Source organism: Bos taurus, chromosome 17 (genome assembly GCF_002263795.3).
Source record: "Bos taurus isolate L1 Dominette 01449 registration number 42190680 breed Hereford chromosome 17, ARS-UCD2.0, whole genome shotgun sequence".
Lineage (NCBI taxonomy): Eukaryota > Metazoa > Chordata > Mammalia > Artiodactyla > Bovidae > Bos > Bos taurus.
The window spans coordinates 65,699,446-65,727,384 of record NC_037344.1 but is presented as its reverse complement, the minus strand read 5'-3'; the positions used below and the strand labels follow the sequence as shown (position 1 = coordinate 65,727,384).

The following is a 27,939-nucleotide window of genomic DNA, read 5'->3' as shown; positions in this document are numbered from 1 at the left end:
TGAGGGAAAGAAAGAAGCACTTTGAGAATTTAGATACATTTAGGGCATGGCAACCCGCTCCAGTGTTCTTGCCTGGAGAATCCTATGGACCCAGGAGCCTGGTGGGCTACAGTTCAAAGGTCACACGAAGTTGGACACAACTGAAACCACTTCACACACAGACAGAGGTGCGTAATGTGGTACCATGTCACTCTGCGCTTTAAAAGCCCACAATACGCTGCGTATTTGCTACAGTACGTGTGTGTTTATGAATACATAGAGAAAGATGTGGAAGGGTACACACCGGACTGAAGACACTGGACACCTTTTGGAAGTGAGCTGAGGTTGGGGTGTGGCCAAGAGGACTATCGCCTTCTCAGTTATATTCTAATAAAAGGGAGAAGTATTTAGAGATTATAAAGCTGGATGTCAAGGCACCTGAACTCTGGGTCAGTCTTTACTATAAGCTTAGGTGAGATAGTTCCCTCTGCAGACCTCACTTTTTCCCATTTATATAATGAGAGGATTGGACTAATAATAAATAATCTAATGGTCCCTTCTAACTCAGAAGTTCTAGAATCTTTAAACTGTAAACATACTCCAAAGAGTATGTTTAAGAGTACACGTTAATAGGTTAATAAGGGCTCAAAATTTTCAAGGCTTAACGCCATGGAATCTGGCACTCAGTAGGCACTTAATAAATATCATTTGGATGGATGTTGAATACTGACCCTTTTATAGTTTTAATATTAATAACGGGCCAGCTCTTTGCCAGTAAACTTTGCCAGGTGAGTGATTCACCTCCTGGATAAAAGTCAGCATCATGGCAGCATGGCAAACACAATACAGGCTTTGGAAGGATTAAAACCAGAGTGCAAATCCTGGCTCTTTTGCTTCCCTCCTGATGACATGGAGCAAATTACTGACCCTCTCTGAATCACAAAGCTGAGTTGTGACCAAGTACAGTTAGCATTTCTGCTCAAGTGTTGCTCTTATGGTCAGTTATTCATTCAACAGACATTTATGGAGCACCATCTGTGTGCCAGCCAGAGGGATACCAACATGAAGAAAATGACAAGGGGCTTCTGGTCCCTTCTTGCCTCCTGCTCCACTGCTTTCCTTGGTGCAGGCCCCTCTGCTCTGAGCTGCAGCTGGACCAGCCTGAGGACTTGGAGGGGAGTGGGCAGGGAAAGGGGGGCTGGGCTCTAGCGAGGGCTGCCTGAGGTGCTGCCCAGGGCGAAGCTACAGGAGCTGGGGTGTGGCTGAGTTTGCCTCAATCAGTTGCTCCTGAACCTCTGGGCCTCGGATCCCTCTTGTGCAGCATGGAGGTGATGGCATCGGTTCCCTGGGGTTACTCTGGGCATCAAATACCAACACCAGGAAAGCAGCTGGTTTTCTTGAGCTCTTTCTAGGAGCTGGGCTCTGAGTGCATCTTCTAGTTAGTCCTGACAATGGTTTACTCACAAGAAGACATGGAAAGTTAAGCAACTTGCCCCAAATTTATGGTTACTAATGGGGGAAGGGAGAAAGGGATACACTGGGAACTGCAACTGACGTGTACACACAGTTGTTGTTTAGCCTCTCAGTTGTGTCCGACGCTTTTGCCACCCCACGGCTTGTAACCCTCGAGGGTCCTCTGTCCGTGGGATTTCCCAGGCAAGAGTACTGGAGTGGGTTGCCATGTCTTTCTCCAGGGATGGAATCCAATTCTCCCGCATCAGCAGGCGGATTCTTTACCACTGAGCCACCAGGGAAGCCCCATATACACACTACTATATATAAAATAGATAAGTAATAAGGACCTACTGTACAGCACAGGGAACTCTAATCAATACTCTGTAATGATATACAGGAAAATAATCTAAAAAAGAGTGGATACATGTATATGTGTAACTGATTCACTTTGCTGTACAGCAGAAACTAACACAACACTGTAAATCAACTATCCTCCATTAAAAATTATCAAACAAACAAATCCTTTGCCCCAAGACTCACAGCTGCAGAGGAGCAGCCATGGGACTGGAAGCCAGATGCTCTGACTTCAGTCCACGTACAGAAATCACTTCAGCCTCTCATCTCCCATTCAGCTCAGAGTGTAATTCCTTATCGTGCACCTAATATAATTATGAAACTTTTGGATATTATGTTAAAGTGCTTGCACATTCAGCTCTGGCCCCTGCTTCCTGATACACTGGCTGACTGGGGAGACCAGAAGTTATTTAGTTATCAGGAGAGAAAAAGTCCTCAGCATTCGGAGTTCGCCGAGGACATGGCTCTTTCTCCACACAGTCTTTGTTTTTAATTAAGAGTGGTAATCAGATAATCTTGCTTTAATTAACTCCCCCGATGCGCCCCATTCTCAGGGCCTCCCTTTGATATTTTCAACATCAAATCTTTCAGCCTAAGATTATCAGCAGACATTTGCCATTTGCTGAACATGCCCGAAAGCTTGGCAAGAACTCCCACCCACTTCTTTTCGTAAAGACAGCCTCCTGCTTCAGAGCAAACCCGTTTCAAGTCAGCAAGGGCTCGTCTGGGTCTGCTTCACTAGTATGTGATTTTTCTATCTTATCACATCGGCTCTTCTGTTATCACACAAGCAGTGTGCATTTCATCTTAATTACGCATCTGTTTAATCCATAATTTCTGATTTATGGCCATTGGCTCCTCATTACAAGAGGGCTGCCCTTGAAAAGGAAAACCAAATGAGCTGAGAGGAATGGAGCTGGAAAGCAAGAGGGAAGACAGATTTAAGTCCTGCAGCTGAGGCTGAGGCCCATTTGTTGGAACAAATTATTATTGGCAATCCTACAGACTTGTGAGGGTCCCATCTCAAGGCATGACTGAATTTGTCTCCTTCCATGGTAGGAAACAAAATATAAAATTCTGACATTCTAAGAAAGCTGAGATTTCCAAGGAAGACATCATCCAGCCTAACTGTCTTTATACAGACTTCCCATTAAAAGAAACAAAGCCAAAAAAACTTCAGTAAACATGTTTATAAAGAAAATTTAAATATAAAACTATCTATAAATGGAAAATTAGTAGGACTTGCCTTAGATAGAAAGCAAACATACTAAATCTACAGCTATTTTTAAAAATGCTCGTCCCATGCTATTTGAAATCATCTGGAAAACCATGCATTACGTGGGCTGTATTAGATCCTCTTCATTTTGACTGTTTGGGGCAGTAAATACACTTATACTTCCTGTTTCACAGATGAGGAAGTGAAGGCTCAGAGAGGGTAACTGGCCTGCCGTAAGTCACACAGCTAAGAAGCAGCAGGGCCATACCTCAGATTGGACCGTGCACGTCCTTGTCTAGGACACAGGAAATCGAAGACTTAAACGGCAACATGGGAAGCCTGGGATTCCTTGAACTACTGGTCACCCAGAGGCAGCAGGGGATACTCTTACCTGGGGCTGAGGATACGGCTGCTGATGGCTGACTGTCGAGAGGGGGTCCTTGCGGTGTCTGTGGCCAGGGACAGAGTACAACTCAACCAAGACTGCAGACTGCCCTCCGGCTGGGAGCTGAGGGTGGAGACGTTATCTCTAGAACCAGAATGCAAGATGTTGTCAACACGACGACAACCACAGTCACAGCAATAACTAGATATTCACCCCTCAGCGTGAGCCAGGCGTGGTGCTAAGTGCTGAACATGCCTCACTTTACCAGTGCTCACAATACCATCCCTGAGAGGTGGGAGCCAGCACTGTACCTGTGACATAGATGAGAGTAGGGATCTGGGGAGGCCAGTGTGGGTCTTAACCAAGGTCACCTAGTTAGTCAGGGATGAAGCTGGGATGCAAACCCTGGTCCCTCCAATTCCAATGCTCATGTTAAAAATCATTGCTATTCCTTGGGAAGAGAAGTAATATAGATGCCAAGGTATTTTCCAATTGTGGAGTAAAATTTGGCATTGGATTTCAGACCAAATATGTTCATGGAATCTATCAGTTGTGAGGGTCTTAAGTGCTTGCCTACCTTAGCTGGAATGTCTCTGTGGACGAGACTTAATTGTACACCCCATTTCTGAAAGCAGCACAGGGAGAGGCCATGGGGGCCTGCCACTGATGTGGGTGTTGAATGACTATTTCACTTCCTGGTTGAAACGGTCACTCATTTACGATATATAATAAATATACATATTCACAAATTTTGTTTGTTTATAGAACACTCTGCACCATGGGAAGGAGCTATAAACATGAACTCAACATTGACCCTGTCTTCAAGAGCCCACTTGAGCAGAGTAGACATCTATATAAATAACCATAAAATCAAGAAGAAAACTATCAGTGCGGTAGATGAAGGCTGACGGGTTCTAAGGAGGACAGAGAGGGAGCCCCGATTTGTTTCTTGGAGGCGTAAGGGAAGGAATGCAGTAGTGGCTGCTGGGCTACATCCTCTTTGACGGTTGGAGCTCGGCCACACAGGCCTGGAGAAGGGAGCGTCAGGTGGAGGGAACCGCACCCACACAGGTACGGAGGGCACGGGAGATACAGGAAGAGGAGTCCCAGGTGGAGGATAAGTCAGGACCAGAATGTGCAGGGCTCAAATGTCAGTCTAGAAACTCTTCTGAGGCAACTGACGTCTGTCCTTCTGACAGTGTCTGACGGGTGCGGTAAGTCAGAGGCTCCTCTTTGTCTACGAGAAGTCTATGGTTCAGTAGTATGTCCCCGGTGCTGGGTGTTATGACCATGGAGTCAGAGCTCCTGTGGACACTGCGGTGACTGTCCAGGTGGGTGTTCCTCCTGCGCACTGGACACAGCCAGGGGCTCGTCTCTGGCTTCGGTGTCACTGGCTCAGTTCTATCCAGGGCTCACTTACATCTCTTTTCTGCCGCTGCCACCGCCGCAGTCCACCGCTGTCTGGACGCTAGGAGGAGGCACAAGAAACAGTCCGTTATTCTTGGGCTGCCAGGGCCTGGGGAAGAACACAGTCTTTGATGTTTTGAGTCCCGCCTCTGACCTTTGCTGCTGTGTGATCTTAGGCAAGTTCCTCATCTTCTCTGAGCCTCCTCAGCTCCTTTGTAAAATGTAGCTAATCACAGGCCTCTGCCCAAGCTCTGTGGAGCTGACCAAGTAAGATCACCCTTATGAACGTCTCAGCATGGTTCTTGGCAAATAAGCAGTGTTAATTAAAGGGTAGCAACCATTACCCTTGCTCCTGTTTTAGCAGGACTAGTACTGCTATTAATAGCATCATAATTGTCAGTGGGCGAGGCACTGGCTTTATATCCTTTGTGACTGCTTGCCAATCAGACATGGGGCTGTGGCGGTCAGCTTTCTCAGTGCACTCTGGGAAACTCGGAAGCTAATTACAATGGTGGTTCTTCTTTAGGGAGAACTCTTGATTCAACAAACATGTTTTACACGTGATCCCACTAATCACCTTGCTAGTCTCCCTCGTGGAGCTGAGGAAGCTGACACCCCTGTCCAAGGTCACAGAGCTTTGAAACCCAGGTCTGTAAGAGCTACTCGGCTCATGCTCCTAGCCAGAGTGTAGTCACCCAGTGTACAGGTACAGACAGTCAAACCACAGACTTCTAACACGCGAGCCTGGCTTCTCAGGCCTGGACCCCCCAGCTTTGTTCTTCAGTGGAATCTGGGCAAGTCCTTCCCAGAAGCCCTGGTCACTTCTGAGAGGCCCCTGTAGCCTTGGTCCCTTCCCTCAAGGACCCGTCACTCTCCTGACCTCGACTAACACTGCTTCATCCCCATCAGACTGCAAGGGCCCTTCCCAGGCCAAGAACATAGCTTACTTGTCCCTTTGGCCCCACGGCTCAGGCCAGACTGGAAGTTCTCTTGGATGGTGTCTGGTGAATCCAATAGAAGAGGGGTCTGTAAATGACAGGCCACTGAATCTACATATCTGTTCTTATTAATAAAGCTTTATTGGAACATAGCCACCGCCACTCATTTGCATTTTATCCGGGACTGCTTTTGCTCCTCAATAGCAGAGTAGGGCAGCTACAACAGAGACCACACTGCCTGAGAAGCTGTAATATTTACTATCTGGCCTTTTAAAGAAAAATCTGCTGACTTCCTCAGTATAACGAAAAGCACCTTTTGTGAACCACGCTTTGAGAGGCAGAATAACGACCCCAAAGATGTCAACATCTCAATCTTTATCTCAGGAGTCTGTGACTGTGTTTCCTGAGGTGTTAAAAGGGGCATGCAGATGTGGTTAAGATCAAGGATCTTGAGACAGGCAGGCTGTCCTGCATTATCAGGGTGGGCCCCCTCTAATGACTCTGGTCCTTAAAAGCAGAGACCTTTCTCCAGGTTCGGTCACAGGGACTTGTGACTATGGAACAACAGTCAGAGATGCAACATTTCTGGCTCTGAGGATGGAAGGGGCCATGAGCCAAGGGATGTGGGTGTCTTCTGGAAGCTGGTGAGGAAATAGACTCTCCTCCAGAGACTCCAGAAGGAGCGGAGCCCTGCTGACACTCTGACTCTAGCCCAGGGAGACTCAGATTCCAGCCCTTTGTCTTGTCAAGGTCTTTGTTCTTGGCCAAGTCACTGGCCTGTCATGCCGGCGAACTTGCGTCTGTCACTTTGATGTGAGGCAGGGGCATTCCTGTGTCATGAAATTTGAGCTAATTTGCTATGACAGCAAGAGATAGAATGAAAGTATCTTTTCTAATGACCCTAAATCTTCTTGAGGATAATTTTTTTTTGATATAACTTTTTAACAAACTATTTAAAAATACTTCAGAACTTTAACTGAAGTGGTCTAAGTGAGTAGCGCCGGCTCTGTTCCCACTGGTGTCTGAGTCTCCTCTAAGGCTCTGTGCACTGGGGCTGCGGAAGGAGCGCCAGGCTGGGAAGGATGGTGACTGAATCCTTGTGCCCTTCGTGTGGCCTCAGCCTTCTGTCCCGTCTGGGGTGACAGGCGTCCCCGTCTGTGAAATGAGGCTTCTGGACCAAGATGCTGAGGCCCTGTCTAGCTTGGACGCTTAAAGACCATGCACAATGGAGAGGTCCTAGACCAGGAGTCCTGGGCCTTTTATAAGCATCGTTTATGAGGACTGTGGGACTTCCACCTCCCCAGATGCACAAACACAGACTCGAATTTTAGTGCAGAATCTCTGGGTTCATGGTATGATCTCTAGAACTCATGCATGGACACCCCTCACTTGATCTACCCGTTCACAGACCCCAGATAAGGACGCTGGTTCCAGCTGACCAAAGAAGCTAGACTGTGGTAGGCGGGGGGCCTGGAAAGCAGAGGGAAGGGTTTGAGTGAATAGGGCTGCATCTTCTGAAATGCTCAGAGAAAGAAAAAAAAGAACTGAAGAGCCCTGCAGTCCAACCCGTACAGTTCAAAATGGTGTGGCACTCCCCTTAGAAACAGAAGAACAAGGTTTCTTTTGCCCGAGAGCAGGGAGGAAGGGAAAAAACTGGCCACCGTGGGGCTGGAGGCCTGATGACTGAGAGGGAGGAGCTTTGGGCCCACTGTCCACCCGGGAGTCTGTGAGCCTGAGTAAGAGAGGCTGGGCCCAGAGATCCCGGTGGGTGCCTGGACAAGCGAACATCCCCATAACCCTGAGGGCGACTAGCCTTGAGCTCTGCAGCAGACAAGGTCTGGGTATCCAGGTGTACTTCCTCACCCACTTCAGTGGACTGAATACTGATCTTTACCTGCATCCTGCAAGGGAGCATCCTTAGAGCACAATATAACTAACCAAGGCACAGCACAACTGGACATCTCAAAGCGCGTCTCTAGTCTGGGGGAAGAGCCCTTTCAGAAGGAGGGCAGATTTAAACACTGAGTCCACCCACAGGGAACCCTCCTCTCTCACTCCAATCCGAGGATGGCTACACTCCATCCTGAGGCAGAATTTCCTATAGGCGTTTCCTTTGGTGTAATAGGGGACTCTTCCTAACTAGAGAGTTTAAAACGCACTGACCCTTCCACGACATGAAGAAAAAGTCTGACCTCAAGCTCATGAGGCAGACCCATGTCTGCCTGTTCCTGACCGTTCCTTCCGCCCTGACACAGGAGGGACTCAATGATGGTGGTGGTGATGATGGTGATGATTTTAATCTGCTGGGCAGGCAAGCAGAGGCCCAGGAAGGGCAGGCGACCTGTCCCTGGTCCTGATCTCCTTGGCAGTGCCACCAGCATTGGTACATGATATGTGGTCCCTGGTTTCTCCCTCATCTCCTGACACGTGCTCAGTGGTTCTTTCTCTTGCCTTGGTTCCTGTGACTTTTCAAGAGGAGCATGGGCCAGGCACTTGTGGACAGGTGGACTGCTGGTGAGCAGCAGAAGTCATTAAACGTCTCCCACTGTATTCCCTTCCATGGAGCCTTTGCCAGACAGCTCTGGTCTGAATACAAACACTGCCTGGGAAGTGACGCACAGATGCACTGGCCCCATGTCACAGCGACAGACACAAGCTCACCAGGATGACAGGCCAGTAAACTTGGCAGAGAACCGAGACTTTGACAAGAGAAAGGGGAAAGATGGGGTATGTCTGACATGACAGCAGGGCTTGCTCACTGGAAGTGTGGGTGACGGGGTCAACCTGAATCAGATTACAGCCCCGTCACTTACTGTGTGAGCTGGGGCCAGTTTCCTGACTTGTCTAAGCTGCAGTTTCTTCGTCTGTAAACTGGGGGTGATAATGGTTACCACCCTCAGAGGGTTGTTGTGGGAACTATGCACGGAAGGCAGGTAGGCTGTGTAGCCTGGCACAAAGTCAGTCCTCAGGAAAGAGATGCCAGTAGCACGACGGTCAGTGTGTCCTGTGACGCCAGGGCGGATGAAGTGGTTTGGAGCCCTCATTCCCCAAGAAGCCCACTGGCTGGGTATCTGGACCTCCCCAGTGGTCCAGTGGTTAAGAATCTGCCTGCCAACGAAGGGGACATGGGCTCCATCCCTGGTCCGTGAAGGTTCCACACTCTGTGGGGGCACCTCAGCACCACAGTTACTGAGCCCACGCGCCTAGGCCCACGCTCCACAACGAGAGGGGTGGACGCAATGAGAAGCCCGCGCGCCACAAAGAAGAGTAGCTCCCACTCACCGCACCTAGAGAGAGCCTACGCACAGCAACGAAGACCCAGCACCGTCAAAAATAAATTTAAGAAAGAAAGAAAGACCAGTGTCCTCCGTGGCGTCATATGAGCCTGCGGTCCTGCACTAAGGCCCTGGGATATAACTTGGAATGTCTCAGAATCATAGAGAAATGTTGTGAGCCACTTCTAAGCAAAAGCAGGAGGTTAAGAGCTTTGTGGGAAGAGAAGGGTGGACGGGCCTCAAGCCTGCCCTACTTCACAGCAGGAACTCTTGCAGTCTGGCTAGAGCCTGGGCCCACTACTGAATAAGCCGAAGCGGGATGATGCCCTCGGTGGCAGCCGCAACCTTTGCTTAGGCCCAGATCTTTCTACTTCTCTCACCGCAGCTCAAATTCGTCAAGTTAGCAGCATAGATGTTGGAAAATGTACAACTTACACTCAACACAGCACCAGAGGACACCTTTCCACAGCCTTCGTCCCAGATGGAGGCAGCTGGCGTGGAAACTCTTGGCTGACCTAGGGGTCAGGGGTCATCCACTGACCTTTCTGAACTCCCCACCAACCCCATCCCAAACTCCCAGCTGAGATGATGACGCCACAGACCCTGGGCAAGAACAGATGGGGCTGTCGGCTGATGCACGAGTCATGAGCGTTCTCTGAGCCTGGGGGAACAGCTTAAAGTGTTCCTCCACTAATCTAAGGAGGCTGATGCCCTAGTCTAAGTTACAGCGCAAGGGCACCCGTGCTGGCGAGCATGCGCTGAAATGCTGCCACACCGGCCTCCTGGCTTTCTGAGCACGTAGCCACGTTTCCAGCCTGGAAGGCCTGTTACACTCGGATCTAATTCCCAACATGGGGAAATGTGACTTTTCATAATTTGAACAAGTCTCTCAAAGAGCCTCACTCCAGCTGAAGCATCGCTCTGTCTCTCTCCCAGGGTGGGTTTGAATCCTAATTGAGAGCTCAGTTCAGAGATGTACCTGGACCAATCCCTCAGGCTCCAATCAACACTGCCGTCCCCTGGCTATGAGGCAATTATGAGGGGCGTGCAGGGCGGAGCTGCGGGGGAAGAGCGCCTGCAGCACCCGGCTTGAGCGTGGCCCTGCTCTGGATGGCGGCTCTCCACCCCAGGGTCCCGCACACTTCTTTTTCTCGTTGATAACCAATTTAACTGTGCAGTGACCAGACAGCATGACTTGGATGGTCTTAAGAAGTGTTGAGCCTTCTTTCTGGGCGATTTTTCCCGTTTCCTCCCACACCTACGTCATTACTGAAACCCACGCTCCATGGGAATTATAAGACAGAGAGGCCAAGGCAGCTGAGGATTAGGAGATGCTTCCCAGGAGGCATCCTGGGCTCAGGGAGGCTTCACAGGCTCGCAGCCCGCGCCCAGAGGGGCCTGCGTGCGGTGCAGCTTTGCTGTGACTGCAGTGAAATTCCGAATCCATTCTGAACGAATGGGTATATCTTTCCTTTTCTCCTTTGCTTTTTGCGTCTCTTCTTTTCACAGCTATTTGTAAGGCCTCCTCAGACAACCGTTTTGCCTTTTTGCATTTCTTTTTCTTGGGGATGGTCTTGATCCCTGCCTCCTGTAAAATATCATGAACCTCTGTCCATAGTTCTTCAGGCACCCTATCAGATCTAATCCTTTGAATCTATTTCTCACTTCCACTGTATAATAGTAAAGGATTTGATTTAGGTCATACCTGAATGCTCTAGTGATTTTCCCTACTTTCTTCAATCTAGGTCTGATTTTGGGAATAAGGAGTTCATGATCTGAGCCATAGTCAGTTCCCGGTCTTGTTTTTGCAGACTGTATAGAGCTTCTCCATCTTTGGCTGCAAAGAATGTAATCAATCTGATTTCGGTATTGACAATCTGGTGATGGAAGAGGGTGTTTGCTATGACCAGTGCATTCTCTTGGCAAAACTCTGTTAGCCTTTGCCCTGCTTCATTCTGTACTCCAAGGCCAAATTTGCCTGTTACTCCAGGCATTTCTTGACTTCCTACTTTTGCATTCCAGTCCCCTATAATGAAAAGGACATCTTTTGGAGGTGTTAGTTCTAGAAGGTCTTGTAGGTCTTCATAAAGCCATTCAACTTCAGCTTCTTCAGCATTACTGGTCAGGGCATAGACTTGGATTACTGTGATACAGAACAGTTTGCCTTGGAAACGAACAGAGATCATTCTGTTGTTTTTGTGACTGTATCCAAGTACTGCATTTTGGACTCTTGTTGACTATGATGGCTACTCCATGTCTTTCAAGGGATTCTTGCCCACAGTAGTAGATATAATGGTCATCTGAGTTAAAAGATATACCCATGTGAATGCAGAGTTCCAAAGAATAGCAAGGAGAGATAAGAAAGCCTTCCTCAGTGATCAATGCAAAGAAATAGAGGAAAACAATAGAATGGGAAAGACTAGAGATCTCTTCAAGAAAATTAGAGATACCAAGGGAATATTTCAAGCAAAGATGGGCAAAATAAAGGAAAGAAATGGTATGGACCTAACAGAAGCAGAAGATATTAAGAAGAGGTGGCAAGAATACACAGAAGAACTATACAAAAAAGATCTTCACGACCCAGATAATCATGATGGTGTGATCACTCACCTAGAGCCAGACATCCTGGAATGCAAAGTCAAGTGGGCCTTAGGAAACATCACTACGAACAAAGCTAGTGGAGGTGATGGAATTCCAGTTGAGCTATTTCAAATCCTGAAAGATGATGCTGTGAAAGTGCTGCACTCAATATGTCAGCAAATTTGGAAAACTCAGCAGTGGCCACAGAACTGGAAAAGGTCAGTTTTCACTCCAATCCCAAAGAAAGGCAATGCCAAAGAATGCTCAAACTACCACACAATTGCACTCATCTCACATGCTATCAAAGTAATGCTCAAAATTCTCCAAGCCAGCCTTCAACAGTATGTGAACCATGAACTTCCACATGTTCAAGGTGGATTTAGAAAAGGAACCAGAGATCAAATTGCCAACATCAGCTGGATCATCAAAAAAGCAAGAGAGTTCTAGAAAAAAATCTACTTCTGCTTTATTAACTATGCCAAAGCCTTTAACTGTGTGGATCACACCAAACTGTGGAAAATTCTTAAAGAGATGGGAATACCAGACCACCTGACCTGCCTCCTGAGAAATCTGTGTGCAGGTCAGGAAGCAACAGAACTGGACATGGAACAACAGACTCTTTCCAAATCAGGAAAGGAGTACGTCAAGGCTGTATACTGTCACTCTGATAATTTAACTTATATGCAGAGTACATCATGAGAAACGCTGGGCTGGATGAAGCACAAGCTGGGATCAAGATTGCCAGGAGAAATATTAATAACCTCAGATATGCAGATGACACTACCCTTATGGTAGAAAGCAAAGAAGAACTAAAGAGCATCTGGATGAAAGTCAAAGAGGAGAGTGAAAAAGTTGGTTTAAAACTCAACATTCAGAACACTAAGATCATGGCATCTGGTCTCAAGACTTCATGGCAAATAGATGGGGAAACAATGGAAATAGTGAGAGACTTTATTTTGGGGGGCTCCAAAATCACTGCAGATGGTGACTGCAGCCATGAAATTAAAAGACGTTTGCTCCTTGGAAGAAAAGTTATGACCAACCTAGACAACATATTAAAAAGCAGAGACATTACTTTGCCAACAAAAGTCCGTCTAGTCAAAGCTATGGTTTTTCCAGTAGTCACGTCATCGATGTTAGAGTTGGACTATAAAGAAAGCTGAGCGCCGAAGATTAATGCTTTTTAACTGTGGTGTTGAAGAAGACTCTTGAGAGTTCCTTGGCCTGCTAGGAGGTCCAACCAGTCCATCCTAAAGGAAATCAGTCCTGAATATTCATTGGAAGGACTGATGCTGAAGCTGAAACTCCAATACTTTGGCCACCTGATGCGAAGAGCTGACTCATTTGAAAAGACCCTGATGCTGGGAAAGACTGAAGGCAGGAGGAGAAGGGGACTACAGAGGATGAGATGGTTGGATGGCATCACCGAGTCAATGGACATGAGTTTGAGCAAGCTCTGGGAGTTAGTAATGGAAGGGAAGCCTGGTGTGCTGCAGTCCATGGGGTCACAAAGAGTTGGACACGACTGAGCGACTGAACTGAACTGATTCTGAACAAAAAGCCCCAGGTTCTCATTCCTCCGTGGACTCATGGGTTATGCTGCTGATCCTGCCTGGGGTCCTGGGGTGCTTCATGAGGACACAGTGGGCCACTTCAAAAGGCGAAGAAAGGTGGGAGAGAGGGAAGGAAGAAGAGCAGGAGACTTTTGCTCTTTCCCATTCATCTTACTTGGGCAGGCTGTTTACTTCCAGAACACTCCTTGTCGGCCCTGACTCAATTTTCTCCGGAGCTCCTGCCTCTGGCTCCTTCTTTCAGCCTGGGTTTCAGTTCAATTCTTCCTCTCAGAGAGGCCAGGTGTACCTGCTGCTATTCATCAAAGCATCGTGTTCTCTGTCTTTGTAACTCCTACTGTAGTCTAGTGTTCCATTCACCAGTCTGCCCGCTGTACTCACGGGCAGGGACACACACACACACACACATACACACACATGGAATGTGGGCTCCACAGAGGCAGAGGCCTGTGCTCTCCTCCCTCTCTACTCCTCAGGGATTTAACTTCCGCCTGTCCCCGGGCAAGTTATTCAATCTCCCTGTGTCTCTAGGACAGAGACACATGATGACAAGAAGCAAGCTGACTGAGACAAACGCCCAGCTCAGTGTGGTGTGGAACAGGTAGAGCCGATCACACGGATGAATGAATGAAACTGACGATGGCTGAGCCCCGCCAAGTACACGGGCCTGTGCCAGGGTCGGATTTTTTCACTTACTTCTTATTATCAACCCATCTTACAGATGAAGAGACTGAGGCTCAGAGAGGTTGAATAACTGGAGGAAAGTAAAAGTGTTAGGTCGCTCAGTCATGCCTGATTCTTTGCGACCCCAATGACTGTAGCCAACCAGGCCCCTTTGTCCAGGGCATCCTCAAGATAAGAACACAGGTGGTAGCTGGTAAGTTGTGTCGGACTCTTTAAACCCCCGTGGACTGTAGCCTGCCAGGCTCCATTGTCCATGGGATTCTCCAAGCAAGAATACTAGACTGGGTTGCCATTTCCTTCTCTAGGGGATCTTTCCCATCCAGGAATTGAACCCATGTCTCCTGCATCGCAGGCAGATTCTTTACCATCTGAGCCAGCTAGTTGACAAACTTAAACCCCTGGTTCAAGTTTGAAATGAATCCCCAGATCCCTGATTGGAAATCGGGCTGGATGAAAGGCAGCACCTGCGCCCTCCCCAGGCCGCCCCCTCTTCCAGCTGCAAGTATCCCACGCACGGCCTGGGCTCGTCCAGATCCAAGGCGCCATTTTTTCACACCGGGGGTCCTGTGACCATCTCGCCCCTCACACTGTCCTGAACACAGGCTGTTTCACAGGTTGTTGTCCCTGGTTCCCTGTCACACCTGCCCAGCCTGTCCCTGTACCTCCAAGAACAGACTCTCTGCCTCTTTTCAGTCTTGTTATTTTTAGAACTTTTACTGTTTATTAGAAAAGCAATCTACTTCTGTGCAAGTAAAAATGGTTTAAAAGTTTTGCTCATTTGTAAAAACCTCCAATACTTGTATATACAGTCATTAATTCCCTTTATAATTAATGCAAAAGCTCTAGCATTTCTATTAATGGAGAAGCCAGCCCAAGCACGGAGTGGGTAGTATTGACGCCAGGGGTTTGTAATTACAGATGCTGGTCCTGTCATGACTCTAATAAAACTGGTGGGGGGGGGGACGGGGACCCTGAATGTGACCATGAGCTGGGAGGCTGCTGCAGGATCAGGATTTGCCATTTTACCAGCAATTTCACAGCTTTGCACATTAGTGGGCGTCATAGAAATCCTCAGGATATTGGCGTGGAAGCGATTTTTGCACAAACTGAGGATTTTTTAGATAAAGCCCTTCATTTAGAGGCCAGAACATGGTAAGTCCACTGGGTCTGTATCACACTGATGTTGAAAATGAACACCTTCACGGGGGAGTCGGCAGCAGTCGGCCTCTGAGCAGCGGTCACCAGCCCAGGACCACAGCAAGGACGGTACCACCAGCGGGGAGCATCCCGCCTCTGCTCGCCTGAGCCAGCCAGTTATCCTCCCACCCACAGTGCGCCTGAATCCCCGGGCCCCCAGACTGGAGAGGGGAGCCCTGCCCACTGAAGACCGCAGAGCCCCCAGGGCACAGCCCCCGCCGTGCCCAGCCCCGCCTGCCCCTCGCAGGCACCTCTCTGTGTCGCTGTCGCAGCCCCCCGTCAGCCCCGCCCCGCCTGCCCCTCGCAGGCACCTCTCTGTGTCGCTGTCACTGGATGCCACCTCCTCCAAGGCTGCCTGCAGGTCGGCGATCCGTCGGATGGACGTCTCCAGGTCAGTCTGCAGGGTCTGTCGTATTGCGGCGAGCTCCTCCACGTACTTCTCCTGGGGACAGAGACCACAACACACGTTGGCCCTGGGCGAGACCCCCACTCACTTACGAGAGCTCTGGGGAGGAGCCTGGTGTTCACCGGGACCGTGTGACATGGTGGGTACCCACGAGGGGCTCTCCCTAAGGAAGGCCTCATGGAGCCTCAGACAGATGCTACAGATTTCAGAGGAGGAAATAGATGCCTCAGGAGCTCACACACACCAGAAATGCTAGACCCAGCCTGTGCGACCCCACACAGAACGCCCTAGATGGATGGCAGACGTAAGACTCAGTGATGTTTCCCAGGAGAGCCGCTGAGGCTGGTTCTGGAGGCTGAGTCCCGCCCCGGGGTGGATGTGGAGCGGGAGGTTGCAGGGAGGGCAGAAGAGCGGGTCCCTTTCAACTCTGCCACCCAGGCTCCCTCAGCCCTCCCGATACCCTCAAAGGCAGCACGGGCAAAGACAGAAACCCCAGTGGGGCTCCCTCTGGAGCTGGCCAGCACCACTGATGTGTCCTGAGACCTTTCCATGCCCAGCGCTGCGTTCAGCGCTTCGGGCTCCTGCCCTCACTCTCTGCTCACGAGCCTGGCACGCGGCTCTATCACTGTCCCCACTTCGCAGATGAAGAGCTGAGGCCTGGGGGAGGCCTGAATGGAACTCGAGCTGGAACTGAGGCGGGTGCAGCAGACTCCACCTGTGCTCATCCAGTTACTTTCCGCCCTAATTGGATTTTATCCAGACTCTCTGGAAAGCCTCTGACTGCCATGTGTAACGTTTTCCACACACGGCTCCCCGTTCGCACAATGACTGTCGGCTGAGGGTAAGTCTGCCCTCCGGGGGACACTGTGTAGAGGCGTTGCTGGTTGTGACATGGGGGTCTGGTGGCCTCTCGCAGAGCAGAGGCCAAAGGTGCTGTCCAGCATCCTCAGTTCACAGAGCAGCCCCCACCACTGAGGACCGATTACTTCACAAGAGTGTCACCAGCATCCAGCCTGAGAAACTCTGGGTTCAACCCAGAGACCCACCTTCTGGGAGCTAATCCTAGCGGGGGGAAGAGTCAAAAGGCAGAGTAGGGCTTCCCTCCTGGTCCAGAGGTTAAGACTCTGCCTGCCAACGCAGGGGACACGAGTTCAACTCCTGGTCTGGGAAGATCCCACACGCCACAGGGCAACTAAGCCCGTGTGTCACAACTACTGAGCCTGCGAGTCACGACTACTGAAGTCTGTGCACCTAGAGACTGCGCTCTGCAACCAGAGAGGCCACCGCAATTAGACGCTCATGCACTGCAACTAGAGAAAGCCAGTATGCAGCAGTGAAGACCCAGTGCAACCAACAATAAAATAAATAATAAACATTAAAAAGGGGGGAGGTGCAGAGCAAGGCCCTGGACCCAAGGACGCTTGGAATGGAGCTACTGATGGCACCAAGAGCCCGAGAGCCGCCCCGCTGCCCAGCCACGGGGACTGGTAGGGAAACCGCGATGCAGTGCGTCGCTCTGATGCTCAGACAGAAGCCAACACGAGCAATCAGGGTGGCGCCATCGGGGAACCCTTCACAAAATAATGTCAAGCAAGCAGAAAAGAACAGAAAATACGACGCCCAGGTCTCCATGCAAACAGCACATGTGCAGCTGGGAAAGCAGTGGAGAGCTGAGAATATTTACAGATAGGAGCAAAGGTGGGTGAGGGATAGGATTTTCCTTCAAGCTGCTCTTAGGTCAAGTTTCTTTTTGACTGTTGTCTTAGGCAACAGGTATATACCAACTGATAAGAGCGTGAAGGGTGAAAATGTAAGGACTCTGGGTCCATTTAAGTACGGCTCTCAGCTCCCCCTGAGACTCACCAACAGTACAACCCTTCTCTGAGCCTGGGATGGCTTTTATTTTGCAGATGAGGAAACTGAGGCCAGGGAAGTCACTTGGGGCAGCAAGGGGAAAACCTCTGGTCTGCCTCGCTCACTGGCCAGTGATCTTTCTGGGGCTCTGTCTGCCTGCCCCTGGGAAAGCCAGCGAGGCCCAGGGCTCCCTTTGCAGGGACACATTCAGATCCCTGTAGCAGGCCAGCCGGTCCATCCACGGTATTGTAAGTCTGTGCCTTTTCCCTGATTGTGTGTCTTTTTCAATTTGAGAGAGAGAGTGAGCAAAGACCGGGGAAGCCGAAGGGTCAAGCCCAGCTGACGAGGGAAGGGGCGGCGTGGAGAGGTGGGGGGTGCGCACAGGGGCTGGTGGAATACCACGGCTGATTGAAACTGCCAGCTGTGAAATCCCCAGCTTGGTGCTGATGAGGTGAGAGGCGGTCTGAGACGGGGGCCCCCAGGCAGGAGGCTGGCGGACTGTCAGAGGAAATAACACACTGTGGGGCGGCGAGGGGGTGCTTGTCAGCTCATCGAGACACCGGGAGACGGCTGGGCGCACAATCCCAGGAGACGGCAGGGGCGTCGCCCGAGCTCAGCTCCTCGCTAGTGGGCCAGGATGACAGCGTCCCTGGGAAGCGAGGGGACGAGGCATCAGTGTGTTTCTAAGACACAGAGATGCTACCCAACGGCCCCGTCAGGGCCATGCCAGGCACGTCAGGCATGCCAGGCACCTCAGGGCCATGCCAGGCACGTGGTGAATGTTCCTTTTAGAGATGAGGAGACTGAGCACCAGAGCAGCAAAAAGACCTGCCCACGGTCACACAGTCAAGAGACCACAAAGTCAGGCAGCCGGGTCTTGGGTTCTCAGGTGAGGCCCCTGTGCCATGTGAGCCAAGCGAGAGGAGCCCAGACGTCCCCTCCCAGTTGTGCTTGGGTGACCTTGGCCCATGCCAACATCATGCAGAGGAGGCCCTCCAACCTTGCCCTGCAGGGGCCCTCCTGGAGGACAGGGATGGCGCAGGTGCTGGGTCTTAGGGACGGGGGGCTCTGGGCTGGGACTAAGCAGCTGAGCAGAGGAAATGGGGACCTGAGGTGGGTCCGATCCGCATTATCATGATCATGAAAGTAGGCTCTGGAGCCAGGATGCCTGGGTTCAAATCCAAGCTCTCCCACCCACAGGCTGTGTGACCTTCAGCAAGTTACTCAACCTCTCTGATCCCCATGGGTAAGATGGAGGCAGCAGCGGCCCCTTCACAGAGCTGCTGTGAGCACAGAATGAGCGTGGCAGAGAGGAAAGGCCTGGCCAGCAGAGGTGTTACTATCTTTTAGTTCTGAGAGAACAAGCAGCAACCGGGTGGGTGTCCCTGCAGCACTGAGGTGGTCCGCCAAGGTCACACAGAGAATAAGGAGGCTGGAATGCAGGCCTCTGAAAGCTTTTCACCATCTGCAGAGGAGAAGCAGGGGTGGAAAGCACGGGCAGCTTAAAGAGTGAGTTAGCTAGACAGCAAGAAGAGTCGAAGTTAGCTAGACAGCAAGGAGAGTCGAGAACAAGAAAACCATCCACAGACAGATGAGGCAGGTGGTTCCGGGGACCTGCCGCAACCCCCTCACTCTCCACCACACCCCTTGCCCTCTGGGCTCCACCCTCCAATTTGCCTGGGGATGCACATCACGCTCTGGAGAAGGCAACGGCACCCCACTCCAGTACCCTTGCCTGGAGAATCCCATGGATGGAGGAGCCTGGTAGGCTGCAGTCCATGGGGTCGCTGAGGGTCGGACACGACTGAGCAACTTCACTTTCACTTTTCACTTTCATGCATTGGAGAAGGCAATGGCAACCCACTCCAGTACTCTTGCCTGGAGAATCCCATGGATGGAGGAGCCTGGTAGGCTGCAGTCCATGGGGTCGCTAGGAGTCAGACACGAGCGAGCGACTTCACTTTTACTTTTCACTTTCATGCATTGGAGAAGGAAATGGCGACCCACTCCAGTGTTCTTGCCTGGAGAATCCCAGGGACGGGGGAACCTGGTGGGCTGCCGTCTATGGGGTCGCACAGAGTCGGACATGACTGAAGCGACTTAGCAGCAGCAGCAGCAGCACATCACGCTCAGCAGAAACCTCCCAAGAAGACGGATTTGGGAAATTCAGAGTCTGTGTAATCAGCAATCAGCACACCTTTCCTGCTTCAGCTCAAAAACCAGGTAGTCCGCTGATTGCAGAGACCAAGTCATTAGGCGAAGTGGATGCGGCAGCCCCACCAGTCTTGGAGGCAGACAAAACAAGCCCATGCCAGAGACAGCTCGAGAGACACGGGAGGGGGGCACCAGGAGAAGAGGGCATGAGGGAGGGCTGGGACTTCTTCCACCTCCCAGACCAGCAATCGGTCAGGACTGCCGCTACACAAATGAGGTTGCTTTTTGAGGCCAAGGGTAAGCTTGTGGTCTTCTGTGTTTCTCTCTTTTAGGGACATGGGGCAGGAAGAAGCTGGAGGAAAAACTAGGTTACAAAACTACTTAGACAGTAAGATGTATACAGCAGAAACCCGCTAACAAATAACCCATATGTCCATATTACTCTGTAGCTGGAACACAGCGATGCGTGCCTGGTAGCTTCCGTCGTGTCTGACTCTTCTCAACCCTATGGACTGCAGCCTGCCAGGCTCCTCTGTCCATGGGGTTCTCCAGGCAAGAACACTGGAGTGGGTTGCCATTTCCTCCTCCAGGGCATGTTCCCGACCCAGGGATTGAACCTGCTTTAGCAGGCTGGTTCTTTGCCACTAGCACCACCTGGGAGTGATACATACATTGTAATAGACATAAAACACTAACATAAAGTACATATTCATTATATATATGTAGGTATGTATATATACATATTACATATCATTCGTTCAATAAACATTTTTTGAGCATGAACTATGTGCCAGCACTGATCCAGGTGCAGGAGATATAGACAAAATCCTAACTTCTACAGAGCATCATTCTTCTAGGGCCCTAATCTACCTGTATTGCTGAGTCTAGAACAGAGCAGGCAACTCAAGATGTCTTAGGACTGAGTGATGGTGTTACTGCATGACTGTAAGAGGTGAGTCAAGGAGGGACAGGGTGCTACTCGTTTAGCTGTACACAACACACACCATGCATACAGACATCACCAAACCACGTGGTATGCATATGTGCTGGCCACCCTTGCATCATGTGAGAGACTCATCAACTCTTGTTAAACGCCCAAGCTGCTCCCCCTGGAACACGCTGTGTGTAGCTGCTCATGTAGGGAGCAGTTCATACAATAATTAGTGGCTGCAATTAACATCGTCTCCTCTTGTGAGGTTCAATTAGAGGCTAGTATTTAAAACCATCGTTTGCTTCCTCTTCCCAGGGCATCTCCACCTTCATAGGCCCCTCTTCTGTCTGCAGACACACGGGACTCTCATATGTCACTTTCTGCGGCTCTGGAGGTTGCCTTGTTCACCTTCGGAGGTATCCCACAAGGCTTCCCAAAGTTAATTTTACCTAGTTTATAGCATGGGCTTCCCTGGTGACTCAGATGGTAAAGAATCCACCTGCAATGCAGGAAACCTGGATTCGATCCCTGGGCTGAGAAGATCCCCTGGGGAAGGGTATGGCAACCCACTCTAGTATTCCTGGCTGGAGACTCCCATGGACAGAGGAGCCTGGTGGGCTATAGTCCATGGGGTCACAGAGTTGGACATGACTGAGCGACTGAGCACAGCACAGCGCGTTTATAGTACAGAGTAGACTATCTGGAAACATCCCCAAGCCCTGATGAGAAATCATCTCGTTATTCGGTTTTGATGTGCTAAAGACAAATAGAAACTTTATTTACAGAGCCTGGTGTTAAGAAAATTATACACACATACATAAGCTGTAGAAATATATACAAATGCATGTTTACATAACGCATGCATATAGTATATGAAAACATAAATATATATAAATGTGTATATGTGTGAATGTGTGTGCACATGTGTATTTATAGATACACACACAAGTATTCCCAGTCTGACACACAGCATGTAGTTAACAAGTATCTGTGAATAAGTAATAAATGAACCCATTTATTTCTGTCTCTCACATGGGCAAGCATGGCGCTAAGTGTCTGAAAAACCTTCTCTCACATCATCTTTATAAGAACCCTCGGAGTCATATACAATAGAAACCCATAAAAAGTAACCCGAGAATACTACCACAAAGTCCCAGCGGAATTACTGCCTCTGTGGGGTGAGGTGCGAGGAACCACAGTTTCACTTAACTTGTGCAAAGGCCACGTGCCTGGGAGGAGGGCCCCGTGAGTAGTGTCCTGGCGAGAGCTCCCAAGCCATGATGGCAATGGAGTGAGCACTGGCAGGAAGTGCTCAGTCCCACTCTGAGAAAGAGCTGGGGCACCCCTTAGAAAACCCCAAATGACGCGTCAGATTCCCTTATTTAAGACTGAGGGTGGTGGTCCAGTGGTTCAGAATCCGCCTTCCAATGCAGGGGACGTGGGTTCGATCCCTGGTTGGGGAACTAAGCTCCCACCTGCCACTGGGCAACTAAGCCCATGTGCCACGACTAACGAAGCCCCGTGTGCCACAGCTACTGAGCCCACACGCTCTAGAGCCCACCCTCCGCAACAGGAGAGGCTCATGCAAGGCTGAAAAGGAGCCCAAGTTCCCCCTGGAAGCAGGCCTAGGGAGAAGCTGGTTGTCACTAGGCAATACTCTCTCTTCAAAACAGTCCTGCAAGTTTTTTTACTGTATTTTAATGATGCGACAGACACAGAGTGACTTGTCAGAGATCCCAAAGTCACCCAGCTGGACAGTGACGCACAGGTTCAAGCTCAGGCCTGCCTGTTTCCAAAGGGGCAGGAAATTATCTCACAAGCCGTCCCGTCCCTTTTCTTCGCCTGCGGCAGGCACGTCTAATGCATCGCAGGCAACGTGGGGCCCGAGTCCACTCTAAACCACCCAGCTAAGTGCTTCTCCCCAGGGCTGCCCTCTGCTCCATCTGCCAGCATCAACTGGAACTGCCAACCCTGCCAACACTTCAAATAACCTCAATCGTCCTGGAAACGCCTCCTGAATCCTCAAAAAAGAAACTTATTATTAGTTGGTTGGGGTAGGGGGTATTTCTCCTTGAAACTGATGGGTGCTCTATGGGACCGAGGGAAGCTGAAGCCCACCACACCTAGGGAGCCGCCCTGGTGGGCGGGGAGGGGGAGATGCCAACGCTACCACCGTGGGAGCAGCGGGAGAAGCACTGGCCTTAGGACAAGGTGAACCTAAAGCGCCGTGTGACTGCTCAAGAGCCACCAACCCTTTCTGACTTCCAGGCTCTCATCTGTAAAAATGACAGTATTATTCCACGATAAACAGTATTGCGAGGAACAAGTGAAATAGTGTAAAACTGCGTACAGCTCGTATACCTGATACCGTGGCTCGTACTTGATACGTAACAAATGCTCCCGTTTCCTTCTTTCCAAGTGAAGACTTTGAAAATATGAAACCTGCAGGGACTGTATAGTGAGGATAGCCTCATTTTTCAGAAAATGAATTCTATGAACATGATGCTTTTTTTGTTGAAGTCAGAAGGATTTAATGTAATGCCTCCAAGGAAGCCTGTATCAGTCAGGAAGATAGAAATCACTCTAGATCATTCCACCAGAGGAATTTAATATAGGGAATTGGTTTTCCAGGTGATGGGGAAGATGAGAAGCCAGAAGAGATTAGCAACAGCAGGAAGGTACTGCTCACCCAGGGCTGGAAGGAAAAGGCAAGAAGTCAGGCAATGGCAGGGCTGCCCAGTGGGCGCTGCTGTCAGGGAGGAGGGTCCCTCACGGGACACGGGCTTACAGAGGCTGAGCTGCGGCCAGGCCTGCCCCCCTCCTCAAGGCAGTGTGAGAGAGGGAGAACACCTTGGTTCTTCTCCTCCCCTTCCCTTTCTATTGTCTGCCACTGCCTTCCACTGGCTGAACCTACCAGAAGGCAAGCCAGGAAAACAGCTTCCTGTGGTTCAGAGCAGAGAAGGGGCGAGAATGAATCTGAGAGGACACAGGAGAATTACCGGTACAGAGCACAAAAGCATCTGGGCTACATCCCAGGCTTCGTTATTAAAGACAGACGAGGGTGTTTTCAGTCTGTAAAAAAAAAAAAAACTCATCCAACTGTATACTTTTGCGATTTGCACACTTCTCTACTTGCATATTTCAAGGACGACACTGCAATAAATCCAGAATTATGAGTGCCAAGTGTTACAACCAAATGCTAGATTACAACCTCCAGTCTGCGTTAGTTATTTATTGCTACATAACAAATTGCCTCAACACCTAGTCGTTCTGAAATATCAAATATCATTCATTATCTCTCATGGTTTTCTGTGGGCCAGGATTTCAGAGGTGGCTTATCTATGTGGTTCTGATTCATGGTCTAAGGGAGGATGAATAAGGCCCCTAAAGATGCCCACATCCTAATCCCCAAAACATGTGAATATGTTGGATCTGGATGGCAAGGGGAATTTTGCAGATGTCACTAAATCAAAAATCTTGAGATGAGGGATTATCCTGGATTCTGTGGATATTCTGGGTGGGCCCTAATTGTAACCAAAAGGGTCCTTATATAAGGGAGGCAAGGGGGGTCCTTGGGGAAGAAAGCAGTGATGTAATGATGGAATCCCTGATCGGAGTGATGCAGCCAGGAACCAAGAAATGCTGGCTGCCCCTACAAGCTGGAGGATGCAAGCAGCGGGTCATTCCCTGGGGCTTCTAGAAGGAGCTAGGCCTCTTTTCACCTTGACTTAAACCCCGTGAGACTCATTTTGGACTTCTGACCTTATCATTAACAGAGAATAAACGGTGTCATTTTAAAGCTATGAAGTTTGTAGTAATTTGCTGCAACGGTGATGAGAAACTCATACAGGTTTTATCATGATGTTCTAGTGAAGATGTCAGCCAGGGCTACGCTGGTCTGAAGACCTCCCTGAAGCTGGAGAGTCCTTCCCAAGAAAGTTCACCGACAAGGCTATCAGCTGGAGGCCTCAGCCATGAGGGCTCCGCTGAGCTGCTTGAGTGTCCGCATGATGTGGTGGCTGCTGGGTTTACCAGAGCAAGTGATCCAAGGGAGAGCAAGGCAAACACCCAAGACCTTTCAGAACCCAAAGGGACAATCTACTGGTCACACGAGCCAACTCTGACACAACATGGAGGAGGCTGAGACATCCCCTGTGGTTCAGCGGCTAAGACTCCACGCTCCCAGTGCAGGGGGCCCAGGTTCCATCCCTGCTCAGGGAACTAGATCCCGCATGCCACAGCTCAGAGTATGAGTACTGCACTAAAAAAAGGCCCTGCGTGCTGCACCTAAAGACGCCATGTGCTGCAAAGAGGCTCAAAAGCCCCGTGTACCACAGCTAGGATCCGGTGCAGCCAAATAATACATAAACGCTTAAAAGAAAAGATGGAGGAGGCTACACAGGGGTGTGGACTCAGAGCTGGGGACCACTGAGAGCCCTCCCAGAAGCTGGTTCCCACAGCAACACGGACATTTCTTCACACACAGGCCTCATCTCGATTGACTCTCCCATTCTCAGAGGAAAACCCTGTAGGGATCCTGAAATTCTTCTCGGAACAGAGAAGAACAATCTATAAGAACAGAATCTTATAGATTCTGTTGTCTTCCCCCCTGCCCCAAGATATGTAGAAATCCTAATCTCCAGTGGCTCAGAATGCAACTGGACATGGAGACAAGGTCTTCACAGAGGCAATTCAGTTAAAACGAGGTCATGAGAATGGGTCTCACCCAGTGGCTGTGTCCTGACAAGAGGAGGGAGATCTGGAAAAGGAGATGGTCACAAAGAAAGGGGAGATGAAGTGAACACTCAGAGGACGAGCACTGCATGGAGACAGAAGGTTGGAGGGACCCACTTAGCATTGTAGGAACATCAAAGGTTGCCAGCAAACTGCCAGGTCAAAGGCACGACACAGTCTCTCCTCTGGCACCTTCAGGGAAGCAAGGCCCTGTGAACATGCTAATTTCAGACTTCTCATGTCCAGGACATGAGACAACATGCTGTTGTTTCACCAAGCTACCTGGTTTGTGGTACTGGGCTACGGCAAACCTAACAAACTAACGTTGTGGGATCTTTCTTTCTTTTTGTTTTTGAGACACAATTTCCTTTCTTTTCTGGTTCTAATAGGGTTCACTGAAGAGAATTTAGAAAATATATTAAAAAAAAAAACAAAACTAAAAATTGCCCCTGGGACTTCCCTGGTAATCCAGTGGTTGAGATCCACTGCAGGGGGTGCAAGTTCAATCCGTGAGCAAAATATAGAAGAAAAATGCCCTTAAGTCTGTTACCTGGGGGACAATCCTTCTTAATGACTGTGTTGCCATATTTCCATTCTGTGTTCACTTCTACAGGTGTGTACAGACACATCTATCTGATGTACAATTGGGTAAAAGAGTTTTATAGTAAAGGCAGAATGGAGTTACACAAGCAGGGGACCTTGGTGCCTGCCCACCCCCCCGCCACAAGCTGCCCATCAGGACCCTCCATCAGTCTCCAGGCAGAATAGAGCGTGGGGCTCTGGGCACCTGCTTGCCGTCTTTCCTTCCCTTCTCTTGTTTCTGGTTGATTGTTTTAAAATGCCCCCAGCTGTTGCCCAAGAGTCTTAATCGCTTTCTGGAAAGTTTGTATTTTAGGTGACATGGGCTGTTCACAATCCAGGAGATAGAGAGCCGGGCTGTAGACAGTCGCAGGTGCACTCACTACGCACACCCAAGCAGCACACTAACATCTGTGGACACGTCCATCACACAGCAGGGGCCCAGGCTGAGCTCAGGGCAGGACGCCACCTGGCCAAGGTTGCTGGGCCCCAGGGCAGCAGAAGCAGAAGCAGAACTTGAGCCGGTCCCACCCAGGTCGACTCACCATCAGCAAGCATTCCTCTCTCCTTTCTCTGTTCTCACACTTTGGATAAAGCCACTTTTCGCCTAAACCCCAGCTGCAGCTACTTGAGTTATAACAGCGCCATGAGCTGGGGCTGCAATCTGAGAAGGAGGCTCTGTACTTGATTCTTTGGGTCCCATGTTTCCCCCGACAGGTGGGGCATGGCAGGAGGCACAGTTTCCCTGGGAGGGCAGGGGACCCTCCCACACAGAAGGGGGATGTGGCTGAGGGTCTCTGGGGCTGGCAGGATGGGATGGGGGAGGGCAGCGTGATCAGGCTTGGAGACACCGGCAGGCAACTCTGCCGTGCGTCTTAGGGTCACAAGGTTTGCCAATAAAACTTCTCTAAAGTTCCGTACAGCCCTAGAAGCACCCCCAGCCTCTGACTTCTCCTACAGCATCTTCAGGAAGGGGCACAGAACTGTCACCGGAGTCCCACCCTCTCGAGGCTGACACCCGGGGGGCCCTCACAAAGCCCGCTGCTGCAGACAGGCATCCTGACCTGGGCTGAACTCCAAACACCCTGCTCCCCACTTCCGAGAGCCACCCACCCACTGCCTCCTGAAAAAAGCCAACGAGTCTTGTCATTTTTTCTGCTCCAACGCAAATATGACATATCTGTGCCACCCGATTTTCCTGACAGACGAATAATTATATCAACGTAATTAAGTCTCAGATGGAGAAATTCTCTGTATGGAGTACACCGACACTGTGCTTCCCGCATCAGAGAGCCTTTGTTCCAGGCAGTAATTATCAGGCCACCTTTGACATGTCTTATTTCAATTTAAATGGAAATGAAGCTCATAGATCTCCCCAGCCCACGACCCCACGTGACTGCAGAAATGGAGAGATCGGACTTTGAAACTTCTCAACCGGCCTCTGGGATTTCCATCCAAAGACGCTGAAGTGTGAGAACGACTTATTACTATGTATCCCCAGCCCCTCCTCTGAGCCTCAAGAATCTCATCAACACAGTGGGCTGGTCTCTGCTTCCTTCCCCTGCTCTCCATCCCCTCGTAAATTCAGTGTCCATCACCATCTCCTGAGGCTTCTCATCGTCTTAAACTGGCTCTTCTTTCTTCAGTCCAGCCCCCTCGCCAATCCATATTCCACACAGCATCTAGGGGAGAATCTTTTTTAATCTGACCAAGTCCTCTCCTGCTTAAGAGCCTCAGTGCTTCTTCACTTCCCCCAGTCCAGACTGTGCAGTTGAGCCGAGCAAGCCTTCCAGAGTCTTTCTCTCAACCCACCTTCCAAGGTTCCTCTCCTTTCAATGCCCACGCTCTGCACCCACACAGCAGTAATCACCACAGTCTTCACCAGCACCCAGTCGTGCTGTGCCCTTTCACACCTCTGTGCCTTCACACCTGCCATTCCCCCACCTGGAACGTGCTGCTCTGCTCTGACAAGCGAACTCCTATTCATCCTTCAAGACCCATTCCACAGCCACCTCTTCTGGATGACCTCTCTGGCTGTCCTCGGTAGAATCAGTCACTTTCATCTCTGGGCACTGGGACAAGTCCCTGGGTTAAACACACACCCCACGAGACTGTAATAAATTTCTAATTTCCTGTTATATTGAGCTCCTTTGAGTAGGGCTGTACTCAGCCTAATATCCCAAATGCCTAAAGCAGTACCTGGAGCTTAGAAGCCATCCCATAAATGCTTCAGCTTTGAA

General features: G+C 50.0%; 1 protein-coding gene across 1 annotated transcript in view; it reads right to left on the bottom strand.

Annotated features, from left to right (window-relative positions):
* Positions 1-27,939, bottom strand: part of MYO18B (myosin XVIIIB) — a 232,613-nt gene that overhangs the window by 19,776 nt on the left and 184,898 nt on the right. The window contains 3 exon segments of the mRNA XM_059876421.1: positions 3,396-3,533; positions 4,810-4,857; positions 15,353-15,483. Coding sequence (XP_059732404.1) covers positions 3,396-3,533; positions 4,810-4,857; positions 15,353-15,483 — 317 coding nt within the window.